At 59.3% G+C, this 25,766-nt stretch overlaps 1 protein-coding gene across 1 annotated transcript; it reads right to left on the bottom strand.

Moving 5' to 3' along the window:
- Window positions 1–290: 290 nt before the first annotated feature.
- Window positions 291–20,086, bottom strand: Ripk4 (receptor interacting serine/threonine kinase 4). Its single transcript, XM_003463955.3, has 8 exons — window positions 18,842–20,086; window positions 11,202–11,493; window positions 8,181–8,329; window positions 6,924–6,973; window positions 5,335–5,493; window positions 4,779–4,882; window positions 3,712–3,976; window positions 291–2,352 (listed from the first exon to the last, which is right to left on the bottom strand). Exons 1-8 carry the CDS (start codon window positions 19,108–19,110, stop codon window positions 1,190–1,192), a joined length of 2,451 nt encoding a protein of 816 aa, XP_003464003.2. The 5' UTR covers window positions 19,111–20,086; the 3' UTR covers window positions 291–1,189.
- Window positions 20,087–25,766: the final 5,680 nt, after the last annotated feature.

Here is a 25,766-nt window from a genome sequence, read left to right as displayed (position 1 = left end):
CTACACAGTGAGTTCAACACAACCTAAATTACTGACCAAGACTGTCACACACACACGAGGGAAGCAAAGCCAAGTGGCAGCCATAGTAAGACAAAGTTTCTAGGCCTTGATTCCTGCCTGTTATAAAACCCACAGGACATCTGTCATTCTGCAGGGCCAGGCACAGTGCCTGAGGCGACCACGCAGGATTAAGGATGCACACGGAAGAATGACAGCTTCAGACCTCCGGTTTCCAGGAAACGATTATTCAGGAAAAAGCAAAAGAAAATAAAAAACAAGAATCGGTGGTCTTCCAGAAAGTTGACGAGCAGATTGCTTTATTGACATCCAACAGAACCCGATGGCATCGAGTCCAAAACAACCGGAGGTTACAACATTCAAAGCACATTAGGCAGTGAAGGCAGCCAGCTCAGCAGCGTGGGACTGTCCTGCCACAAGAAGGCAGCGTCCACCTGTCCTCATCACAGACGCAGCACATTCATCACCCTGGCACCGTGATCCGCACTGCCCTGTCCCGCTGCATTCACAGGGCACCCTTGGACACACCAGAACGCCACTGTCCCCACCCCGGGTGGCACCCTAACACATCAGAGATGCCCAGCCATGCCCCAGGCACAGAAAAGCACCTCACCGGAAGTGGGGTGAGTGACCTGTCCACCCAGGTAACACTGTTTTTACTCCAAAAGTAAATGTAAAATATTTAAAATGACTTAGACACAGCTGACTTTGGAGTTCAAAGAATATTTGGGCAGTGAGGAACAAAAATGACCAGGGCAGTGCCTGGCACCCGGAAGGGGTGACTGCAGGGAGTGCCGTGCCTTCAGGACCGTGCCCCTCCTGGAGACCCTGGGATGCTTTCCACAGCTGCCCAGGCCCAGAGCACAGGGACCATCCCTGCCACCCCGCACAAGCACAGCAGCTTGCTTTGGGGACATCCTCGCCCCGTCTGTGTCACCAAGGGACCCCCATCAGCAAGCAGCCCTTTGGGAGCCTGAAGAAATGATTCTGACACATCGGCCCTGCAGACGCCAGCTGCTGGGGGGGCAGATGTGAACCGCGTCTGCCGGCAGCAACCTAGCACCCCGGCCTCCATAGAGAACAGCGGAGCGGCCTGGCTCAGCCCTCTGCAACCCCACGCTGAGCACCAGGTGCTCGAGAAAGCCCACACAGGCCTGGCCGTGGCAGCAAGCTAGGTCTTGCTGCCTTGTAGGAGCTCGGCTGCCACGGGGCTCTGGCCACTCTGGAACTTGAGGCTCTGCAGGTTGATGTGAGCACCATGCCGGAGCAGCGTCTCCACGGTGCGAGCGTGCCGGCCCTGGGCAGCCAGGTGCAGTGCGCTTAGTCCCTGGGCGTCAGGCAGATCGACGAGGTCGGTGCTGACCAGCTCCTCCACCACCTCCGAGTGCCCGTGAGCAGCAGCCAGGTGGAGGGCCGTCTGGTGCAGAGGCCCTCGGGCCAGCACGTCAACCTTCTCCTCCACCAGCAGCCTGACAGTGGCCAGGTGTCCGTTGCGGGCGGCCAAGTGCAGGGCGGTGCAGCCCTCAGAGGTCACCGCCTCCCTGCCCGCACCACGGTGCAGGAGCAGCCTGGCAGTGCTGGTGTGCCCAGTCTCCGCAGCGATGTGCAGGGGTGTCTGTGCCAGCAGGCTACAGACATTGACGTCGGAGCACAGGTCAATGAGGACTCGGGCCACGCGGTAGTGCCCACGCTGAGCAGCCAGGTGCAGCGGTGTCCTGCCGTCCACTGTCTGTGCGTTGACGCTCACACCCGGCTGCCTTGCTAGCAGCCGGACGATAGCCAGGTGGCCCTGCCAGGCAGCGTAGTGTAGTGGCACCCAGGCGTCCTTGCCCTGCAGGCTCACGTCCACACCACGGCGCAGCAGGATCCGCACAATGTTCTCCTGGCCATGCTGGCAGGCCACGTGCATGGGCGTGCGGCCCTCAAAGTCCACCTCGTGCACAGACGCATTCCTCTCCAGCAGCAGCCGAGTGCTGGACTCGTCCCCGTTCTGTGCTGCGAAGTGCAGGGCCGTCCACTGGTCCTCGTCCTTGGCATTGACACTGCTCTTCCGAGCCAGCAGTAGCTCCACTACGGCCCGAGCCCTGCGCTCCACGGCCACGTGCAGCGGGGTGGAGCCCTTCCGGTTGGTCAGGTTCGGGTTGGCGTTGTTCAGCAGCAGCCACTTGACGCACTCCTCCTGCCCGGCCTCCACAGCCAGGTGCAGCAAGCTGGCGCCGCCATCCAGAACCAGGTCCACATCCTGGGGCTGCAGGATCTTCATCAGCCTGCTTGTGTCCCCTGACATGATGGCATCCACCAGCTTCCTTTTCTGGATGTCTGTGGTGCCCACATCTACAGGGGTAGGGAGAGGCAAGGTCAGACAAGGTCGCTCTTGGGGACTCTGGTGCCCAAGGCCCCACTGCCACACATGTGCAGTGGCCCACGCCTTACAGGATCTGGGTGGGGACATTCAGGGTAGGCCAGCCTGCAGGTCACTATTCAGCCCCTAAAGCAGCTGTCCCAGATGGTGGACATCTACAGGGCTCCTCTGTTGATTTGCATAATAAAAACCACAGCAGCCATAAGAGACTTAAAATGTAGACCTCCCCTCCCACCCCCCACCCCCCTACGCAGAAAGGCTGGGAGTGCTGCTAAGGTCCCTTCATGGACAAAGACAGGAAGGTGCAGAGCCAGCCAGCAGCTCCTGCCCCTGAGGGACGTGTGGACCAAAAGCTGAACCATGTAGCCCCTCCTTTCAGGGGGAAACTACAAGGCATTTTCCAGCACAAGCCCCAAAAAAGGGGAACACAAAAACCCCGCCGCACGCCTGGCATCCTGACACACAGGCAGGCAAGAGAGTGGAGTGGGCAAGGTGTGATGGACACAGCCCTTGCCCAGTGAGATACTGCCCCATGTGGCCAGTACGTAAGAGATCCTGTCTCAGGAGTGAGACAAGATGTCATCCAAGATGTCACCTTTGAGGGAAGGTTCTGGAACCCTCTGGTCCAGGCAATTTCCAGCTATCTTCAACTAGGCCTGACTGTCCTCCCCACAGCAAGCTTCAGCCCAACTGCTCTGCCCACCTGTCCACAGCCTCTTCTTACCCAACAGCACCCTCCCTTTACTCTGGATACCCAACCCAGGGCATCCCAGCAGGAGGATGCCAGCCCCCGACAAACACACACAGCCTTTAGGGGCTGCAGGCACGCGGCCCCAGCACAATCTCAGCTCCAGGACGGCCCCAGTCCGCAGAGTGGGAGCAGGGGTAAGGCTCCCTGCTAAGAACACTCAGCAAAACAAGAACAGATGCAAGAGGCCAGTTCCAGGGCCCCACAGATCGCACATGACAGGTGCCAGCACCCTGCGGATAACCCACACCGCAGGACACATGCGGGGCAGACGTGAAGGGACAGATGCACTCATGCTGCCTGAGAACACGGTGTGGGCCTGGCTGGCCTCCTGACTCCAGCAACCCTGCAGCTGCACTGGGCCTGGCTTGGGTGAGACACGCCTGGTACAGGCGGCCTGCAAGGCCTGCTCTCCACCCACTGAGTGGCAAGAGAGGGAGCATGCAGCCCCTGCATCTCTGGGCCCCGCACACTAATCACACTCCCCTAATTCAGTTCCCCAGAATGACTCCCAAAGCTAGCCGAGGATCGGACACTGGGGCACACAGCAACTGCAATGCCCACAGCCAGCTGTGCCACTCACCGCTTGTGGACGGCTCTCGCTCAAAGGACAGCGACAGTGACCCTCGGGAAGAGAAGGCAGAGTCCACCGACGACACACCCGAGAGCCGCTTGTCGCTGCTGGACGACTGGAGCTTGCACTCTGAGGAGCTGCGGCTGAGCTCTTCCGGGCCCTGCAGGGTCTGTGAGATCCCCGAGTCCAGCTGGGACAGGAGTTCCGAGAGGCTGCAGTCGTTATCGAAGGGTGGGGCAGAGGCGCGCTTGAGACGCGTGGCCCCGGGCATGGCCTGCGGACACACAGGGCAGAGTGAAGTGGGCCTCTGCCTGCCCCATGAGGAGCAGGGTGGGAGTGCTGGATGCCTGGCACAGGAAGAGGGGGACAAGGACCTGAGGGGGGCCAGGAAGTGCAGAGGGACAGGGAAGATTCTCCACCTCAGACACTAGGGGCCCCAGACCCAGCACCGCAGGACACAGTGGCCAGTCCAGTGGTTCGGTCTGGACGCCACCTGCTTGGGGATGGTGCTTTCTACACAGAAGGCAGATAGGGAAGATGCTGCAGGAGCAGAAGTAGGGGGCTGGACCCCAACCACCGTGGACAGCCGAGAAGCACAGGAAGCTGGCATTGGCTGGGTGCTTGCCCCACTGCCAACAGCCCCGGCAACCTCCCCTCCAGCCCTATGGGACAGTGCTGGGGCTGCATAAGGGCTGGGGCCCAGCCACAGGACACTAGCTGTGACCATTCTGGAGGAGCCAGGCAGGACAGCCCTGCTGCGATGCACGCTCCCTCCCTGGTCCTGGTCCTCTATCCTGCCCCTGCCCCTTGAGCCCCATCCCTTGACTGGACCTTTTCTTTGCTGGATCAGAGGCCAAGGCCCACCTGTTTACTGTCCCCTCCAGCACCCCAACCCTGGCTCTCACCCCACACACCCCTTGCTGCTCAGGGGTGCCACACAAATCCTGACCAGTCTCCCTGATAGGCACCGTGGCCCTGGGTGCAGAGTGGGCTGAGCAGAGGAGACTGGGGCAGGCTGCCTGGGGCTGTGCAGGAAGGAGCCTGGAGAACCCCATAGTCAAAGTCCAGCCCTTTACCTCACTCTTGGGCTCCGGGGAGCTCTCCCTGCCCGGGTCTTGGGGTGTCTCCTTGACCTCCTCCTCTGGCTTCTCACACAGGTCCTCGGTCTCGGAGGTGATTTCTGCATGGAGAAAACAGAAGGGAAGGCGGGCCCCTCTGTGAGGGCTTCCCAGACATGTCTCTGCAGACACAGCCTCTGAGCGGCAGCTTCTCTGGTGTCCCAGTCCCCCGCCCCACCCTAGGCAGCTGCCTGTGGGTTTGCCACACTTACGGCAGGGCCCCCTCGGGCAGTTGAGCCTCACTTTGTGCTACTCTGCATTTTAAACATGAAAACATGATCACCATGCTCCACTGTGCCCAAGACACTTTGCTCTGATGACCAGAGCTAGGCGAGGGGAAGCCCCAGACCAAGGCGCTGAGTCTCCAAGGAGAACTCTGGGGGCACCATGGCAGCTCCTGCCCTGGCTGGGGGCACAGGGTGGCAGCTGGAGCTGGCCAAGGGGCGCAGAGACCAGCCTGGTCTTTGGCCTGGGTCAGTGGTAGATCTGTGGCCCAGGGCACTGCAGGGCTCACCTTGGAAGCTGGGCCGCTCCCTGGGGTCCTCGTGCCAGCACCGCTGCATGAGGCGCAGGAGGCTGGCACAGGCTCGAGGCCGGGGCTTGCAGACAGGCGGCAGCTCGGGACGGTGCCCCTTCACCACCTTCACCATGATGTGTAGGATGTTCTTCTCATCTGCGGGGAGAGGTGCCATCAGGACCCGTCAGAGATGGAGGAAGCAGGGGCGTGAGGACCACAGCCTCCCCTCTGCAAGCTGGGGTCTCCTTAGCCCGGGTCCCCAAAGACCATCACTCCAGAGGCCACCTGTCTCTACGAGTGGGCACACAGGTGCCAGGCCATGTGGCTCACAGCTGGCACTGTTTGGGCCTCAGCCTCTGCCTGGGTGGGGAAGGCTGAGGTGACCCTCAGGGAGCCTGGCTCTTCACTCTGCCCCACCCACCAAGTGGGACTGTCAACGCCACACCAATGTTCACCGGCCTGGAAGTCTATACAGCAGCTGTACTAGCATCTGCAGGTTATTTCTCATTTCCATGGCCACTGATACTTCCAAGCCTGAAAAGCCTTCTAGATAAAACACCAGGTAAACATGCGCTGTGCTGCCCTGCACCTGGCCACCACAGTGTGATGGCTCCCGCCCAGGGCTGTGTCTATCCAGCAGCTGGCTGCATTGAAAAGAACTCACGCGGCAGGGGGAGGGGACATGGAAGGGAAAGACGGCTGGCCAGACGACAGGGGCTGAGGGTGCCTTGTGTGTGAGCAGGGTCCCTGCTGCCTAGCACTTCCGCCCTGTGCTGCTGCCCAGTCTCTGCCTCTGCCAGCAGGGCTCCTAGACCTGAGGGCCCTGCGCCCCTTTGTTTTTCATTTGTGTTTTTCCCTGGAGATGGAACCCAGGGCCTCCTGTATGCCAGGCAAGGTCCAAATGCTGAACCAGCAATAGAGGGGCAGACCCAGCCCTCTGGATGCACCTCGGAGCCACTCGGTTTTCAGGGTAAACTGAGTCAAGCTACTGGGCTCCCAGGCCAGAAATCAGGGCTGAAGGTTCACAGCCAGAGGCCGGGCCACCCCACCTCAGCCACGGGAGCACCCTGACGGAACACACACCGAGACACAGTCACTATACGCAACTTTGTCCCATTTACCTTTTTAACTTTAAAAAAAGAAGAAAAAAGGTTGGGGGGCTAGCTGGGAAACCCGGAAGAGGCAAATTCCCAGGCAGGGCAGATTGGTGGCTGGAGGCGGGAATGGCAGCGGCCACTCACAGGCCTGGGCTTCCAGCTGGGGGTGAGAAGGTTCCGGAACCAGATGGCGGTGAGTGTGCTGAACCACAGAATCGCACCCCTCTGTTTAAAACTTTTTTGGGTTTTTAAAAATGTGTATCTAAAAAATGTTTCTCTTTTGTGTTTCTGTGGGGAATTCCAGGCTTTAGACAGCAAAATGGAGACAAAGTGGCCCTAACACAGACTCGCACGGCCACCTTTACCTCCCCATGGAGACTGTGCTGCCTGGGCACCTGGGTGGCCCGGGGCTCCGAGTCCCATGGGGAGGACAAGCAGAACAGAGCAGGCCGTGTTCTGGGACGGTGCCAGGGACAGCAGGCCACTCACCTGCAAAGGGCTTCTTCTGCGTCAGCACGCCCCAGAGGACGATGGCAAAGCTGCAAGAGAAACGGGTGGGACTGTGGGCCCGAGCCACACAGGGCTCCCCAGCAAGGCCACCCAGAGTCCAGCCCCAGCTCTGTCTCCTCGATGGACTGTGCGCTCACTGCGTGGACCGAGGACACCGCACCTCCTGGCCCTGCTCCCTGCTCCCCTCTGGTGGGGCTGACTAAGCGTGCGGTCCTGAGCTGTGCCCCTTGGGGGAATTGGGGACTAAAGAAGGAGCAGCTCAGTTGCACCCTAAAGCCCTCTCCCACTGCAGGGTGGAGGTATGCATGTATAAAGCGCATATTAACAGCAAGTAAGATACGTGCAAAAGAGAACACCCTCTGATACAATTTTGGGCTTGTTTTCTCTTTTGCTTTTTGAGACAGAGTCTTGCTGTACAGTTCAGGGTGGCCCTGAATTCACTATGTAACTCAGACTGCCCTCCAATTTGCAGCAATCCTCCTGACTCAGCCTCCCGAGGGCTGGAGTTACAGGCGTGTGTCACCACGCCCAGCTTTTCTGATACAATTTGTTTTGAAGAGTCCCAAAATCTGTCCCCCGACCCAGAGCACTGACGTGGCAGCCACAGAAAATTCACTGAAAATTCATGGAGCTTCGCAGATTCACAGGCCAGGCTCGGTGCTAAGGCAGTATCTTTTCTCCCCAGCACTGCTAGCTGTGACTCATCCAGAGGGAGGGCAACCTGGCACAGTCACCACTCAAAGGCAAGCTCAGCACATGACAATGGCGACTGTCAAACCAGTCAGCCGGGTGGTGGTGGGGACAGAGGATGACAGGAAGGTGGAGCCGGATGCTTTGAGGCCAGATCAGCACCTGTGGGCTGGGGCGCAGAGGCCAGGGCAGCCTGTGCACTCCTGGCTGCGGCTCCCTCAGTCTCCTCCTCCAGGAGGCCCATGTGATTCAGCCTCCACCAACTGGAGAGGGAAGGCCCTGCCCCCGGCACCGCTCTAGAGGCTCCCAGGTCCTGCTACCTCATTTCCTGGTGTGTGGAAGCTGCCTGTGTCACAACCTACACACTCACAGACCTGTGGGTACTTCCAACAGGCAAGCAATAAAGCCCACGTTACAGGAAACTACACAGTGCGCACAGTGTGGGCGCTGGCAGCCACTTACACAACCGGCCCCACCCGCATGAGCAGGGGCATCCTCCCCGTAGCACAGACCCTGGGCAGAGCCCCGACCTAATGGGTCACCCACCTGTACACGTCGTGCTTGGTGTCAAAGAGCCGGCTCTTCTCCCGGATACGCTCAGGAGGGAGGTAGGCGATAGTGCCAAACAGGCCATCCATGCTGAGCTCGTGGGAGTGGGACAGCCCCGTACACTTGGCCAGCCCAAAATCCGAGATCTGCAACACAGAACGCAGTAGGTACCTTAGCCCAAGATGGGGCTGCACGGGCCAGGCGGACACCTGAGAGCTCGGGGCTCAGCGTGCTGGGCAAGTTCGGAATGGCTTTCATCAACAGTGTACGGGGAGAGGCTGGCTCTGCACAGCCCCCGGTGCAGAGGGCAGGAGCAGAGCCCTGGGCTCCAGCCGGCAGCAGCAGCAAGAGACTGGTTATGCAAGCCCTCAGCTGGGGCGGCAAGTGGCGGCAAGCCCTTAAAGGACAGCAAACCTTCAGAAGCCTCAGCAAACAAAACACACACCTCGCTGCCCCGGGGCCTGCTGTGCTCTGCCCGACTGTTTTGTGGCCAGCAGACATCTGGTGGCTCCTTCTTCAAACACACAGCCACCTCCCACCAACAGTGCCTGGCTCTGGTGCCCCCAGCTGCCTCTCACAGGCACAGGGGGATGGGCTCTGGGGCAAAGGCGTCTTTGCACCTTGGCCAAGGACCCTGGGGCCTCTCTGGGAAGGACCTGCCCAGCCCAGATCCCCACCACCTGAGGAACCCAGATGCTCAGAGGTGTGGAAGAAGCCCCAGGCTGCGGGTGCAAATGGGATGCAGCCCAGCCTGGGGTGCGAGAGCCACCCTCTCCCTTCCCAAGGGTCAGAGATGTGTGAGCCCTGCATTCACTCCTGGCTCCTCTCCAGGATGCAGCAGGAAACACAGCTGAGCCAGGACCTACTCCATGGGGGGCAGGAGGCAGAAGGCAGGCGCCTGGTGGTGTCACCCCCACTGGCTTGGGGACTCAGCCTCCCAGGGACTCTGAGCTGAGCCCCACAGGTGGCGAGGACCCCCATGGGGACAGGCTTGGCCATGCTCTTCTCCACGCTTCGGCCGGGGCAGGGCAGGCTCTAGGGCTCAGCAAGCCCAGGTACCAGCACTGGGTGGCCTTGGTTGCCGGCTTCACAGAGGCCTTGTGAGGGGGACTGCCTGGTCCCCAGAGAGAGGCCAGCACTGTGCCGCAGTCCACAGCGAGACCGGCAGCAGCTGCAACCCCTGTTATAGGCTCAGGCCCACAGGAAGCTGCAGCTGACAATTGCCAGCCCCCCAAGACGTCTGAAATCTACAAATGAAGACAGGCTTGGACTCGGGGACTCCGGTGCCCAGTGCTCCCTGCTATGTGCTGGTTCTCCTGCCAACAGCCAATTCGGGGCTGTCATCACCTTACAAAGACAGATATACTCAGGTTAGGGCATCTGCCCCTGGCTCTCAGGAGGATGGGCAGGGCACACCGCACACATGAACAGGAATGCCAGCTCATTTTTAACTTAAACTACCTCCAAGTCCACAGTGCGGTGGGGACTGGGGCTTGAATCCAGGGCCTCACACCAAGCTTCTTTTATTCCCCCAGCCCTTTTTATTCAGTTAGTTAGGGGTGCTCGGGACTAAGGCCCAGGCCTCGGTACCTGCTAGACAAGGGCCCTATCATCATGTTCTCTCCCCAGACACCCTTTTTAAACTCTCAGACACAGTCTCCCTAAGTTGCTAAACTGCTGAGGCTGGGCTTAAACTTATGATCCTCCTGCCTCAGCCTCCCAGAGTGCAGGGATTCCAGGTGCAAGCCAGCTTAAAATCCTTATTTTAACAAGGCTCCTGACTGCCTCTGACACGTTGATGAGGGTGTAACCTAACATCAGGGACATTTATAACACTGGGCAGAGTGGCCAGCCGGATGAAATTTCAACTCTGGGCACACCCCATGCGGAAAGGCAGCGCATACCTGAGGCCCAGGGAAAGGGTGGTGGAGTTAGGGTGTGTCCTGCCTTAATTGCTCCGAGTAAGCACTCCCCAAAAGCTGTCACGAGGGACAGGGGTGTCACTTGGCCCTCTGCACACTAGGCAGCCGTTTCTATGCAAGCACCAGAGAAAGGTGTGCGGGAGTGCACTTCTGTATGTTTTTGGGCTCCTCAGTGGTGACCAAGCAAGGCATTGGGCTGACCCAGCCTTTCTTGGGGCTGGGCTGCATCGTAAGGGGCAGGTATCACTTCCTGCCTGGGGAGGCCCTTCCCGGCCACCTGGGCCAGCACAGCCACCAAGCCAGGCCTTCACAGTCAGATGACGATCCAGAGTGGCCAAGAGGCACACATCTCATCACCAACCAAGTACTAAGCACCCACTGTATACCAGGGCAGGGAGACACCGAGCTGAACAGCAAGCCCAGCCTGGAGGAGATGAGTGCCCAGCCAGGGACAGGCACAGGACTGAGCAGTCAGGCACAACACAGACGAGAGCCATCACCACTTCCAGTTCCAGAAGCGGGGACAGCACAGCTCGCGAGGAGCAAGCATCCCGTGTCCTCTGAGGAGGGTCCACGTGGCCCCCTACACGTCCCCACCCCTGCTTGGAGAGGCAGCGGCTTCCAGTGGCGGTGCTCAGCCACTTCTCTTATCTGCACCCCAGCTCAGCCGGCACCACCATCCCTGCCAGGGCAGCAAGGCAGCTCTGCAAGTGATGCCTGGTGGTTTCTGTTCCGGTAAAGACCATGTATCTGAGAGCAAAGGGCTGTGGCTCCCTGGGCACACAGGACTTACACTGCCAGGAGAACTGACCCAAGTGCTACAACCCCAGGGAATAGGCCCCAGGGTCTAGGCACTGAGCAGACTCGGGATGCCTAACCTGCATCTCCAGCGGCCTGAGCCCCTGCTTTACACCTGGAACGGAAGGCCCATCTTCCAGCCAGAGCCTTACAATGTGAGAATCAGGCCCCACACCTGGCTGCAGCTGGGTGCCAGGACATCTACAGGCCATGGCCCGCCCAGCCGGCTGAGGACTACAGGGCAGGCCAGACCGGAAGTGATGGTACACCCCTCACCCTAGGAGCCCATGGGCCGTACCTTGACGTGGTAGTGCGCGTCCAGCAGGATGTTGGCGGGCTTCAGGTCCAGGTGCAGCAGCGGCGGGGACATGCAGTGCAGGAAGTTCATGCCCACAGCCGTCTCATGCACGATGCGGAAGCGCAGGTCCCAGGGCAGCGGCTCGGCAGCCAGCAGCCTTTCCAGGGAGCCCGTCTCCATGTACTCCATGACCAGCCCCACAGGCTCCTGGCAGATGCCATATACGGGCAGAATGTAGCGGAATTTGGCCATCTCCATCTTCTTGGCTTCCTCCAGGAGCTCCAGGCGCTCCCTGAAAAAGTGCAAAGGTGTGAGGAGCGCATGATGCTCAGGCACACACAGAGCTCACGTGTGCACCCTGATGCTAGAGACTGGGCCGTCCAGGGTCTGCAGTCCCAGTCTGCCCAAATGCTCTGCACACAGGGAGATGTGCTTGCCAGGGAGCTGACTGGGCCAATGCCAGGGACACCAGAGGAGAGGTGTGCACCCATACACCCTTATGGGGAAGGGCTAGGGCAAGTTGCAGAGCCGCAGCTGGCTGTCCATCCACAGCCCCAGCCTCTGTGTGAGCCCAGCTCTTCTACTGCCCAGTTATCCCAGACCCAACTCCACCTCAAAGTAATGGAAGAGTAGGCTGCAGCCAGCTGCGTTCTCTACAGTAGTAAAATACCATGACACAGCATGGGTCACTTCAGCTATCACACATGTGCAGGTGACAGCTTTACACACACCATGTTCCCAAAGGCGGAACCAATGCTGTCGTCTCCGCCAGCGCAATTGGCCCCGGTAAACACCCAGGCCTCCTCTCCCTGTCACCAGCCACCACCCTCCTTCTGCTGGCAAATCTGCCTAGACCAGGGGCCCCTTTCCTAAGTGGCATCACAGTGTCTGTCCCCCACCCTGGCTCGCTTCACTAAGCAGGATTTCAAGCCTGTTACATCAGAGTGGGCAACGAGGCCCTGTTCCTCTGCATGGCTGAGCAGTGCCCGCTGTAGGAGAGGAGTCCTGTGTACTGGTCATGCACTCATCTGCTGATGGGCAAACAATGCTGAACCCCTGCATAAACCAGGGTGCAGATGTCTGCTCGTATCGGGCTCTCAAGCCTCCTGAGTATGCACTGGGCCTGCCAGTGCCAGTGCCAAAGGTTCTGAGTTCGACATTCACAGGAGGAGTGGCTAAGCCACGGACCACAGCCGCTACCTGCTCTGTGAATGAGCTTCCCTGGGACATCTCCCTACTGTGTACACACAGGTGCGAGGAAACCTGGGAGGCCCACAGCGGCAAGGCAGGGACTACCAGCCCTGTGTGGAGGACAGCCTGGCCGGCCAGGGTCACTTTCCTGGCGTGGTCACATATTTGGCAGAGAATCACAGAGGGCCACAGTTTGCATCAGTACTGGGGTCAAAGTCCTGGCGAGTACTCTGGGGAGAAGGCCAAATCCTGTGAGGATCTGGGTCAGCGATTCTCTGAAACAGACTCGCAGGAGACAGCCTGGAAGCTGGCAGGACACACAGAAAGCACCCCGGAAGCTGGCAGGGCCACAGCTCCCTAGACCTGGCTTCCTAAGAACCTGTTCCGGGCTGGCAAACCAACTTTCTAGTAACAACGTACTTCCTGAAGGGAACGCCCCGGGCCACCCACAGAGAGTCCTGCTCTGCTCCACTGGGGAACTGGGACACTCCCACACTCCTGACCTGCCAGGACCCCAAGGCTCCCCGTGCAGGGGAAGCCACCCTGCACCCTTTGGCCTGCTGAGAATCGATTAGACAGACAGTCCAGGGTTCTTGTGGGTCAGACCCAGGCTCTAACCCTGAACCAGGCTCCGGGGTCCCTAGACAGGAAGACTTCCCTTGCTAGAAGGGGAGACCCTGGAGTCTACTGCTTACCAAACTCCCATGCAGTCAATAGGGAGCCCAGGACCCTGGACTCACCCCAAGGAGCCACTAGGGATCAAGTGTGGACCCCAGCCTAAAGAACCAGTAAAAGGAGCCTCAGGTATGAATCTCGGTCAGATCAACCCTAGGTGCATTCAGTATGGCTTGCACGAGGGTACACTCTCCCTGCAGTGAGAAACCCCAATAGCTTGGAGCCTACTCAGGATAGATAGTCCCCTCCCAGCAGCTGTAGGACCAGGCCAGGGAGGAGGACCGGGGCACCATAGGGAGTGCCACGTGCATCCCTCCCCAGCCTGGTGACCAACAGCGCAGACCGGGTCAGACACTCAAGCCTGTTCCTGACTCAGCCGGCTTGTGAAAGGAGAAAGGAGCAGAAGCCCAGGTCACAGGCAGAGGTGGAGGAGGAAGCGGCACCTCTGGCAGCGCTCCTTCTCCCCTGACCCCACCTGAGGACCTTGCTGGGGACCTGGCTGTCCCCTGGCAGAGTTCCTAGAATAAGGCCACCAGCTCCCAGGCCACCACTGTGGGTGCTTGCTCACACCCGATGCTCACTTTGTTTCTTGTTCCAAACGGAAGCCAGGCCTTCTAGGCTTCCTTCTGCCTTACGCAGAGCACATGGTGAAGCTGGGGGGAAGCAGGGCAAGGGATGACAGGAGAGGTGAGGGCCATCGAAATAGATCTGCCAAACTGAGAGCCATTCCCCTGTTTAAACAGAGGCCCCTCCTCCTGTGAGATGTGCAGACTGGGATCCAGGAGCAGCTCGGGTGCCTGGCATAAGCGGTGGCAAAGTGTAGATGGACAGATGGACCATCCCACCTTACGTCACTAGTGTTAACTTTTTTCCCCACAGGGTGTCACTATGCAGTTCAGGATGGCCTTGGCCTCACAATTGTGTATGTGTGACACTCTGGCTCTGGGGAGCAACAGAGGGCACCTCTGTGCCTGCCTGTGCGCATGGTGCAGGGCATGTGTGAAGACACCATCCGTCCAGGGGCTAAGGTCCCATCTCACCGACAAGGGAGGAACCCATCCATGGGGCACCTGGCAAAGGTGTGTGGGGGTAACAAAAGCAGCCCTGGCACCCTCCTGGCCCAGCGCCCTGCACCATGAACCTGGCCACAGTGCACCCCCACCTCAAGTCTGTGTTCAGAGACTCCTAGCTGGGTACCAGGCCTTCTGAGAGTGACTGCTCTGACCCAGCCTGAGGGCTAACAAAGGTGCCTTTTGAGAAGAAAGTCAACTCAATTAAGAGGGACTATCTTATTAAAGATCTGAGTGGCTTTGCCAAAAAAAAACAACAACAACAAAAAAAAGTTGCCTTCTCTTACCTGCCCCAAAAGCCCAGCAGTCATCACACCCCACCTTCCACCCCAAGCCACCTCCACCCCACTTTCCTGCCTCCTCCATCCTGCTCCACCGGGTTGGCAGATCATGACCGTTTAAAGGGCCAACACCACCCCTGCGCTGCGCTGCCGCTGGGCCTCCCAAAGGAACTTTGCCATCATCGCGGAGTCCTGGAAGGGTCCCTTTCCCCAGATGGTGCACAGAGCGCATAGGAAATCAACCATCCTGGGAAGTAGGGGCAAAACCAACTTCTCTTATCCGAGAAATTCAAAGAAGAAACCCATTAGGAAATGGAGAGAGGTGCTTTGCAAAGGGGACAGGGAGGGAGGGGCGGAGGGGATGAGAGGAGGGGTGGAAACAGAACGAGGAGGTTGTGCTGAGTACAAGCACTGGCTCCCAGCGCAAGGATATTACGCACTGCAAACCTGGATGGATAAAAAGCGTTTTGTTTTGGTTTTTTAAATCATCTGCTTTGCCCCTGCAGGCTCAGATAAGCCTGGGGCAGGCAGAAATCCACCTGGACCCCGTGGGGAGCTGCCTGCGCTTGCAGGAGCTCCCTCAGCCAAAGTCCTGAACACCCAGGATCAGACATGGCAGGGGCCAAGCTCGAAGGAGGAAGCTGGAGCTGGTGATGAGCCCTAACGGGGCCTCCGCAGGCTCCCTACCCCAGCTGCCAAGAAGGGCATTTCCCTTCAGGGAGATGGGCTGTTTCTCCTTGATGAGATTACTGTTTAAACACCCCAGCCCCAGCCCCACCCAAATGAGCAGCTCTTCCAGCTAGGGTTGTGGACTACACTAAAGAAACTGTACAGATTGGGGGGGGGGTAAAATGTTATTTATTCATTTATTTCTTGTGGGAATGAACCCAAAGCCTTTCCACTGAGCTACAGCTCTGCCCTTTCTAAAAATGGTCGTAGGAAATCACTGTGTCCTAGCCTGAACTGGGCTCACAGTTTTGATTCTCCTGCCTCAGCCTGCCAGAGAGATGGGATTACAGGCAGGTGCCACCACACCCAGCTGGTAGCTCGGCAATGATTACCAGTATTTTGGAACCTAGAGAGGTTCTCAAAGCCTGGCCCGAGCCTCAGTGCTGGGGCGGGAGGGAGCCGGGGCACCAGGGAGTCTGGTGGTACCAGGTCCAGGGTACCTGCCGCCAAAGTCCTTACCAGATGGTGTTTCTCTGGGTTCATGGGACAGTGGGCCCTTCTGGGCCATGGCACCCCCAAGATTAGCGCACACCCAGGATCAGTGTAATTAAAGCAACCTCAAAGCCATGAGGCTGGGGGGATAGGGAGAGCTGGAGTCATCTTCCTGTCTCCTCCTCCTCCTCCTTCCTGCTAGGGAAAAGGCGGCTAATTCACTTCCCAGCAGGAAGGGAAGGAAAGAAGGCCCCAACCCTCAGCCCCCATTGCGTTCCAGGGGGAACAAAACAGGACCAGACTAGAGCTCCACTTTCTGGTCTCTCTGGGTGTCACTCAGATCAACTCTACTTTCGTCCTGCTGAGCTGGCGAAGGGTGAGGGTACTGGAGCAGGGGGAAATGTCACAGACAGTACACCGAACTCCAGGGTGTGCTCTCTGCGCAACCCAAAGTCCCCACGCCAAGCTCCCTCCCTGGGAAAGGGGCTCAGAATGGCCGCAGAATGGCCGAGGCCAAGAGTCCAGCTGGGAGCTCCGGTAACAAAAGGCCCTGTGAGCCACCTTAGGAAAACGCAGCAGAGCTGGCTCTGGGCCTGGAGTGCCACCCCAATTACATTCCCAGGGCGCCTCCGAGGGGTTCCCACACTGCTATTTTTAAAACCGACAAGAATCAGGCTTGTCCAAGTGTCAGCGCGAGAGCTTCAAACCCAGGGTTTGCTCAGGCTCGCCCCGACTAGCTGGTGCCCAACTGGGAGCTGTGCCCGCCTGGCCTCACCAGGTGCTTTGTTATTCCACGCTTCCTCTCAGCCTGGGACAGGGAGGGGAGAGAGGCCTGGGGCCACTTTGTTCCACCTCAAAGAACACTGTGGAACCCTCTGGGTCCCACAGCAGACTCTGCTCCCTCCAGTAAGAATGGGGCCAGACACTCCCCAAAGCCAGCTGGCAGGATCCTCCCAAGGCACTAAACCCCAAAGGAGGGGAAATTCAGTCAATGGATGTTGCTGCCTGTGATTATCCAGAGGGCCCTCAAGGGACTCTTTAGTGGACATTTCCCTACCCCAAGAAAGCTGCACAGGGGTCCTGGCCAGACCATCCCTGTAGAGATGCACTTACAAGTTCTTGGGTAGTCAAAGGCTAGGGCCAGAGCAGCCATCGGGAGCCAGGAGACCCCAGCAGACCAGACCAGACTGTGGCCAGTGAAAAGCAGCCTGACCCACACATACGGTGGCTCCTTTCCTAGGCAACAAGCTGAACCAACTCTGGTCACCCTGGAAACAGGCCCAGAACCTGTGGCTGGCTAGCAGGCAAGCCTCAGCCAGGACAGCCGTGCCTACTGGGAAGCCCCAGGAAAACCCTCTGCCTTTCTCAAGGCATGGGCTTGCAAAAGTAGGGGTGGCAGACCGCATCAAAGGAGCACTGAAGAAATGTGCCGGGCACAACTATTGCAAGGCTTAAGGTCACCTTGCATGACAGCCACCATGGCCAGGGCAGGGCCTCCCAGAGGAGCAGGCCAGGAGGACTACCCCAGCAGTGGCTCCATGAGCACAGCAGGGGCTGACCACCTTCTGGGTCAGAGAGCAAACACACAGCTCCAGCCTGCTGCCCCTGAGGCCAAGCCCAGGAGGTTCACTCAGGCTTCCTGTTGGGCTGCTGACCTGGACCCAGCCTCCCTCCGACAAGCCAACACCTGCCTGCTCTAGGCAGGGCAGGGCAGGCTTCCAGGGAAGGGACAACACACTTCAACCAGGCTTTGCAAGATCCACAGGGACCCGCCTGAGTGGAGAAACCCTCCCACAACAGGGCCACGCGGGACATGAGAGGCCAGCGCTAGGAGGCAGAAGAGATTCCAGGGCTTGGGCTGCAGACTCAGCCTGGGGCAGCGCCTGTTGACCTGGCTCTTCCAATACCAGAAATTGCACTGGATTCTTCCTAGTGAATGATGCTCACGTAGACCACACAACTCCCTTGGGCACTGGTGCCCAAGAGCATAAAATGCTCCTCTGGAGTCCGCTTTCAGAATTGAACTGCTGGCTGGTATTCAAGTGGTTTGGATTTCATCGAAACAAACACAGCACTCTGCCAGCCTGAGTTTCCAGGGTGAGGGGCACAGAGAGAGGGAGGTTGGGGGCACAGAGAGAGAGGGAGGGTCCCCACCCCACCCTCCCACAACCTCAGGCTGGCAAACCAGCTGGGGCTGTTATTGCTGAGGACTCAACAACAATGCCCCCACTCTACCACAGCTTCCAAGAAAGGCAGGGCTGGTTGTTTACAGGCCCTGTGAGGCAGCCTCCTGGCAAAGGATAAACACACAGGGCACAGGGGGCCCTCTCCACAGACAGCAATGCCCACGACCACCAGACACATGCATCGCCTTTGAGCCACCTCACACAGGACTTTAGAGACCCCAGCAGCAACAGGCTGGGCCACGGAAGCCGGCAGGAGGCTGCCGAGCTGGGCTGCAGGTCTGAGTCTGTCTGGTCTGGAATCTCCACCACCCCCTGGTACAACCTAAAGGACTCCCACTAAAGTTTAATAAAGCAGAACACTAGCGCAGCTTCCACGCAGCAGGCAAACTTCATTTAAGGACCTTAAACTGAAGTGAAGGTTACAGGTAAATGATCCAAAATTTACCGTAAACAATGGAATCTGAAACTAAAAGGTGTTCCAGAACCCTCACACCACCTTACCCCACATGGGAGTGAAGACCGCCACGGTGGCCCCTGAATCCGGCGGGATCGGCGGGGCTCTTTCCTGGAGCTCCCAGCCCTCTGCCCTGCTGCCCTCGCCCGGCCCATCCCTCTGCAGGGCTCGGCTCGCACCTGAGGTCCTCAGGGCAAGCGTGCGCGGCGAGGAAGCGGGGCGATCGGGATCCGGGACCGCAGGCACAACAGGCCCTGGCCAATGCTTCCCACCGAGGTAATTAGCGTCTTAGGCCAATTTGTGCTCGGCGCAAATGACTGGGTGAGTCCGACGGCGCTCACAAAGCCGGGTGCCCGCACCGCAATCTTGCTAAGCCCCCGCGGACCGCAGCGCGCAGGAGGGTCTTTGGGCCTGGAACCCCGAAACCCTGGAGGCCCCCAAATGCTGGAGGCCAGGGCAGCACGGAGGAAGCCGCACCGGTCCTGGCCTCCGTGACCCCCAGGTCCTCCACCCCCGCTAGCACGACCCGTGGCGCACGGACCCAGGCCTCGCCAAGGCGCGCGCCCCGGCTGCCGGGTTCCCTCGGGGTACCCCGCGCCCTGCGCCCCGCGCCCCGCCAAACCTGTCGTCGACGTGCAGGCTCGGTGAACACTTGATGGCCAGCGACGTCTTCCAGTGGACGTGGCGCACCTTGTACACCTGCCCGAAGCCGCCCGAGCCGACCTTCTCCCAGCCCGCGAACTCGCCCGCGTCGAAGGTGCGCAGCAGCCCCAGGGCCCAGGGGACCCCGCCGTCGCCCTCCATCGCGCGCGCCTCGCCCCACGGCCGCCGGGTGCCCAGGTGCGCGCAGCCCCGCCCGCAGACGTCACTTCCGACATCCGCCCCTCCCATCGTCGGGAGCGCGCTCCAGGTGGGAGCCGACCCAGGTGGGCCCGCCCGGGCGCCGGGGCGGGGTCGCTCGCGCGCAGCTGGAGCGCGCCGTCCGCTTGGCCCGCTGTGCGCGCAGCTCGGCGACGCTTTGCAAAGAAAAACTAATGGATTGCGGGACTTCAGGGGCGGTGGCGCTGGCTCCACCTCCGATCTCTCGGCGCGGATTTCTCCGCTCCTCCGCCTGCTCCGCTCCCGCTTCTGCTCCCGCACCCGGCTCGGGCCCTTCCCGGCCTCGCGCGAGCCCTGGACTTCACGTGCCTCCCTCCACTCGAAAGGGTTTCAGTGAATTTCAAAAGTGCGTGTGCGTCCGGGGATTTCCCAGCGCGCTGTCTTGCAGAAAACCGGCCTGGGCATCCCGCTGCGTTCCCCCACGGCCGGGGCCCCGCCGCTCCCGGCGCCCCAGGGAAAGCGCTTCCGTTTGACCTCGTCGGCCGGGTGGATCCGAAGTCCAGTTCCGACCCGGGACTGGCGGTCGTCCGTCCCTCGGCAGTGGCTACTCGGGCCGGGGCGAACAGGGAGTGCAAAAGCAAGGACATTTTCCCATGATTAGAGGGAAAAATATTTCCAGCCCTGGGAAGGACACCGGGTTGGAGGTGAAGTCACCGAAAGCGCCACCCACACCAACAGCGGTGACCGGGCGCTGCACCGGAGCGAATGAGTCCTCACCCCAGACGGGGATGACGCGGGTGGGGATAGCGACGACGAGGTGAGGTCTGCCCACGACCCCTGCTCGCCTCTGTCCCAGCGCCCAACCCTTGAAAATCGCTCTCTGGGGGAGAGGAATAAATGGTTATTTTAAGTTTGTTTCGAGCAAAAGTAACCAACATTCAACCCAGACTTTGGCAGTGAGCGGACCGCTGAACGTCTGAAGATAACTTGGAGTAAACGCAGTCTTTATTTTGATGGGAACAAAACGAACTGACTGGAAAGTGAATCATCTGGCCATTTCCGGGGTTCAGCCCGAGCGGGCATCTTCTCCCCAAAGCTCTAGGCAGCCCGGTGACTAACAGCTCGCAGGAGTCAAGTAATAAAACGCTCCAATTTCGTTTATTTAATCATCTGTGTGCTTCACTCTACAAATATTTACGGAGTGTCTGCTCAGCGTGGGACGCGGGGTCCAGGGAGCCAGAGCTGCCCCCAAGGCCCAAGGCGCAGTGGGCCAAGACAAAGCTCACCACAGTGCCCTGGTGGGAAGTCCCGTACCCCCCCCCCAGCTCCCCACATCTCTCTCTCTGTTTCTCTCTGTCTCTCTCTGTCTGTCTCTCTCTCTCTCTCTCTCTCTCTCTCTCTCTCTCTGTGTGTGTGTGTCTGTCTCTCTCTCTCTCTCTCTCTCTCTCTTTGTTCCCCCCCCCCACTGAGAGACCAGTTGCTGATCCATAAAAAGGTAACAGAATCCCTTGAAGGAATCCCGAAAGCCACTCGGGTGCCTGTTACTCATATTAACCCCCTCTTCCTGGACAATAAGAGGACACCTCCAAGCAGAAAGGTAAAGTTTTGCAGTCAGGTGTGACAGTGTGCCCCTGTAATCCCAGCTCCCTGGGAGTTCAAGCCCAGCTTCCCAGCTTGGATCATTTAGTGACTTAGGGAGACCCCATCACAAACAGTAAAAGCAGACCAGGGCTGTAGCTCGGTGTGAGGGCCCGGGATTCAGTCCAGGTGCTGCCCTTCCCGCCCCAAGTAAGTACACTGGGGTCCACCGGCAGTGAGCCGGTTCCAACAGCAGGAAGTGGGTAGTTGTACCCAGTGAGCATGGGGACTGAGAGGTCCCCATCCCTGTGAGGATCCAGGGAAGGCTGCCAAGATGTGGCCACGTGCCAGCGTGGTCAGGATGAGACAGCCCGAATCCGAGCGCAGCCACATAGGAGGGCCCCATCATGCACGGGGCTCTGGGGCTGCAGTCTGGCCTGGCAGCTGGGGAGAAGGGGGAGCTGGCGACAGACAGCCGGTACTGGGGCATTACCCACATTTGCAACCTCTCCCCAGGCTGTGTTTTTCCTGCACCTCTTCTTTTGTTGGTGCTCCGAAGTTGGGGCTTCTGCTGAACCGGCCACTCTCAGGATTCATCTGAGTGGGCAACCCCATCCCCAGGGTTTGCTCTTCTGCATGCCTGGACCTCCTGCACCTTGTCACAGCAGAAGGGCAAGGGAGAGGGGACAGGAGAAGTGGCCTGCAGCAGCCTCACTCAGGATCAGCCCGGGTTGAGTTCCCCCTGAGATTGGGGTGGTGGTGCCTTCTGCAGAACAAGGTGGGGCTCCCCCTGCAATGCAGAGTGCAGCCTGTTCCAGGCGGTGGACCATGTGGTCATTTACTGTTACTGAAATTTAAACCATCACTTTCATTTCTGTCTTCCTGGGGTCCCCTGCAGGCCGGTAGCTTGGTTCCTCTAGGGGCCAGAGGGCTTGGCCGGGTCCCCGGGGTGCCAGAGGAGGCAGTGCCCCAGGGCTCACCCGTTGTCCTGGTCCTGGCTCCCCCAGCCTCCTTGCTGCCCCTCTCCCTGGCGGTGAGCGGCACCTGCCCGGACTTGCAGGCAGTCCTGAGACTCCGCCTGAGTGTTGTTTGTGGGAACACATAGTCAGGAGCGGGACTCGGGCTTCTGATGTTCCCCAACAGAAAGGGTTGGGGAGAGGAACAGCACAGGACTGGGGCACCTCAGGGGCCAGGGGGACCCCGCCCCAACTTGGGCTGTTCCTCCAGTGCAGACTCTGTTTACATAGACGCTGCACTCGGCAGAGCTGCCCTGCTGGGCCTTGGGTTTGGTTCCAGGCTGTCTTTCCCATGGGCCTCCGGGGCAGCTGGTTCTCTGCGCCCGGGACAGCTGTGGCCAGTGGCAGGTCCAGGATGGAGGGGACCTGAGGTCTGGGGCAGCAAGCAGTGGGCAAGGCTGGAACCCTCTCCTCTCCCAGTCCCTCTGTGTTGCCCTGCTCATCAGGGCTCCAGACAGGGCTCCCCCATACCTGCTCTGTGTCTGCTCCCCCAGTCTGCCCAACAGACTGCTGCCATCCCCCTCCAGGCCACACTTCTTCTGAGCACCGGCCCCTAAATCCCTTTCAGTGTCTGCCTGGGGTATGGGCTAAGATTTTCTCCCTGAAACTGATTCCTCCCAGCCCCCTCCCCACTGTCTCTACCAATGAGCCCCGGGGAGTCCCTGTTCCCTTCCAAGACTCTGTGTGCCCACAGGGAGGTCAGAGAGGCAGCCCATGGGGACAGCACTGTCTCTATAAGGTCTGCACCTCCTTGCAGAGCCCCTCCTGGGCCCAGCCCCCCTCCAGAAGCCCTAACCCTAACCTAAAGCCCCCAAGCCCATTGCCAGCCCCTCCAGGGCCTCTGCAGTGAGCCCAGGCATGGCCAGAGACAGCAGGGACCCTGGGCTATTCCTGTGAGGCCCGGTGGGGTCAGGATCTGGCTGGGATCCAGCATGGACCTGTCCCTGGATGTCATCGGAGTCACCATCCACGTTGTGCTGCTCAGACCCTGGCAGGCACCATCCCTGGTCTTCATCCCTGCAGGACCCTGCTGCAGCTCCGTACTGTGCCCCTGCAGCTATCCCCTGTGGACCGCTCCTCTGTGGGGAGCAGGCTGAGCTCTAGCACAAAGACCTGCACCCAAGCCATGACTGGGATGAACAGCCTCTGCTCCGGCCTCTGCTGTGGTCACACCCTCTGGCTCCTCCAGCTTTTCCCCAGCTGGTCCACCAGGCTCAGGGCTTTTGCACAAGCACTGCCTGTCAGGAAGCCTCCAGCCTGTGCCCTGTGGCTCCCCCCACCTCCGCCCTCCGTTCCATCTTTGATGGGCAGATCAGGGCCTGGCTCCTCTGTAGAGTTAAGACCTTCTGAGGTGTCCACACTGCAGCCCAAAACAATCGCTGTCCTGCTGGGAGTCCATCTCAGATCCCCTCCACATTCCAAAAAGAGCTGTCTCCTGGTTCCTGTAGCTATCTTTTATTTTGCTCTTTACTTGTACTCTGGGCTTCTCATGTAGGATAAACCCTGCTATTCAAGCTTGTGTGTTGGGTTTAACTTCCATTTTCACTTAGAATTACGGTCGGTCCCAAGGGGCAACCATTCCCCATGGACGACTCAGGTTTATCCTTCTTTATGGCAGAGTAGCATTCCACGGTATGATTATGTTTTCTTTATCCGTTCATCTGTTGGTGGAATAGAGGCCACTCCCAAGATTTAGTGGCCCAGACCCCCTCTTTGCTGTCTCCTAGGCAGGTCCCCTGTGCTGTGATAAAGAGCCAGGCAGGACGAGGGAACCTGAGCCAGCCTTGGGGTCCTGGCAGGAAGAGAACATAATCCAGCAAAGAGCAGTGCTGGGATGGTGCTGGGGCCCAAAGAGGGGGAGGGGAAATGGGGTGCAGGCATGATCTGGGTGCCCCTGGGAGCACAGCCCCCCAGCCAGGGCCTCTTGAGGCTGTTGGGGCAGTGTGAGGGTTCAGGGCCCAGCCAGTGAAACATCCTGAGGGTCAGAGGAGAGGGGGCGGGACACCAGGGGCTTCCAGGACACCCTGGAAAGGGCAAGAGGGTCTCCCCAGGTGTCAGAGGGGCTGCTTGGTAGCCACAGAGTTAGGGTTACTTCTGAACTTCTGTTTTAATTTACTTCCTTTTTCATTTTTTGTGACACTGCCCCACCACTGAGCTACATGCCTGCCCCTTTTGCTTTTTATTTTGAGTTAGGCTCTTGCTGTGTCCCTAAATTGCCCGCACTGGGCTCCAGCTGGCGATCTTCCTGCCTCAGCCTCCCAGGCTGTCAGGACTGTCCTACCTGGCTGAGAGTGAACTCCTGTGCATGGCATTGTACACCGTGGCCAAAGTGAAAACCCCCAAAGGGCCCCGGGGGTGGGGAGGTGAGTGGGTTAGGTCATGGCCCTCGCACAGTGAAATGTCACTCAGTCACTGCGAGGAGTCTCGTAGGGTCCCCCTGAACCGAGACACCAGTGCTGTGGGGTCTCCAGCCTGTGGCACTGGACTCTCTGGTCCCCTCTGGCTGTGGGCCCTGTGCACACAGCTCTGTCACGGGCTCAAACCGGGTTTATACACAGAGGGTGTCTCATTCGAGCCGCTCAGCTCGTGCTTAGTCTCTTTCCAGATGATTTTGTGTGGTTCCGCCAGGTTCTGCTGCCCCTGGGTAGGCGTGTAAGGGGACAAGCTGAGCCTGATGCTGGGCATCTGGAGCCCAGGATGCACAGGAAGTGTGTGACACTTTCTGCTTAGGGTGGGCCACATGGGGACAGAACACCGTGGTAAACTAGGAGTATGTTGGCGTGTGTTTGGATGTTCACAGTCCCCTTCCTGCTGGGCCTCTTCCTGCAGAGACCTGGTAAACACAAGGCTCAGAGGTGTCCTGATTCTTTTTAACCCGATACTTTAGAACCAAACCCAGCATTTGTGTACCTGTGTGCACACATATGTGTGTGTGCCCGAGTGCATGTGTGTGTGTGTGTGTGTGTGTGTGTGGTAGTGGGGACTGGACAGAGGGCTCCCAGCCCCAGCCCTTTCTCCACTTTCCATTTGCATACAGGGTTTCACCAAGTCCCTGAGTTGTCCGGGCTGAGGTTTGGGCAAATGTCCTGCCTCAGCCTCCTGTGGGCTGGGATCATAGGCATGCGCCACCGCACCTGGCTGGGGTTTTCATTTTTACCAACTGCTTCTAAAGTGGGCAGGGAAGGCTGATGCCCCTGCCCAAGGTCAGTCAGGTGAGCAGGTGGGGCTGCCTGTTGGGACAGGGCCTGGGTGGGTGGCAGCAGAGCCACCCTAGTGGGGTGCAAAGGTTCTGCACGGCCCATGGCCTGTGTCGGCCAACTGTGCCCTCCTACAGTGCCCAACTGTGCCCACGTGCCCTCTTGTGCCATCCTTCAGGGCAGCTCCCTAGGATGCCACCAGCCATTGTGGCTTCTCGGCCACTCAGCCACCACCTCCAGCTGCTTGGACGTCCAGACATCAGGCCCAAGGACCCAGCCCGGCACCCAGGGTGCAGCTGCTCCTTCACCCAGCAGGTGCCCCAGCTGCCGCCTTGGCCCAGGCCATCCTGCCCAGTGAGGTCTGCAGGATGCCCAGGGGGTGGGCTGGGCCGTTGGCCTCTGTTTCTCCCTCCGTAGAACGCAGAACATGAAACTAAGAAGTTGTTAATTTGTTAATTTGCCCAGACTGGGCTCAAACTTGCCACCCTCCTGCCTCAGCCTTCTAGAGTGCTGGGATGACAGGATGGTGCAGGGGGCCGATGCCTGCTCAGAGTAGCCGTGGAGGCTGCGACAGTGCCCCTCCCCTGAGTCCAGCTGCGGGGCCCAGAATCTCAGTTTCGAGCCTTTCAAACCCTCCATCCAATCTGGCTTCTCAAGGGAAGCGCTGCAGCCACACAGTTGGGGGCCCCGTCACCCTAACATCGTGGTTCCCCTTGGGTTCCCGGATGCTCCTCCCCATCAGGTCCTCTGTCCTCTGCCCCCGCCATGCCTGTTGGTCTCTGAGTGCCAGAAACGGGCAAGTGACTTTTGGTTCTGGTTTTCTTGTGGCTCCTGGGGTGCTTTGTGGCCCCCTGGCTGGTGGGGACCTCCATCTGTCTCTGCCCAGAGGGTCCCTTGAGGTCCAAAGTCCCCTCTTCTGGAAGCACTGCCCTGAACA

Source organism: Cavia porcellus, unplaced genomic scaffold (assembly GCF_034190915.1).
Source record: "Cavia porcellus strain 051 isolate PalLab524CR breed Dunkin Hartley unplaced genomic scaffold, mCavPor4.1 scaffold_15, whole genome shotgun sequence".
Taxonomy (NCBI): Eukaryota; Metazoa; Chordata; class Mammalia; order Rodentia; family Caviidae; genus Cavia; species Cavia porcellus.
The sequence above is the reverse complement of the archived record's forward strand: the minus strand, read 5'-3'. Positions and strand labels throughout refer to the sequence as shown.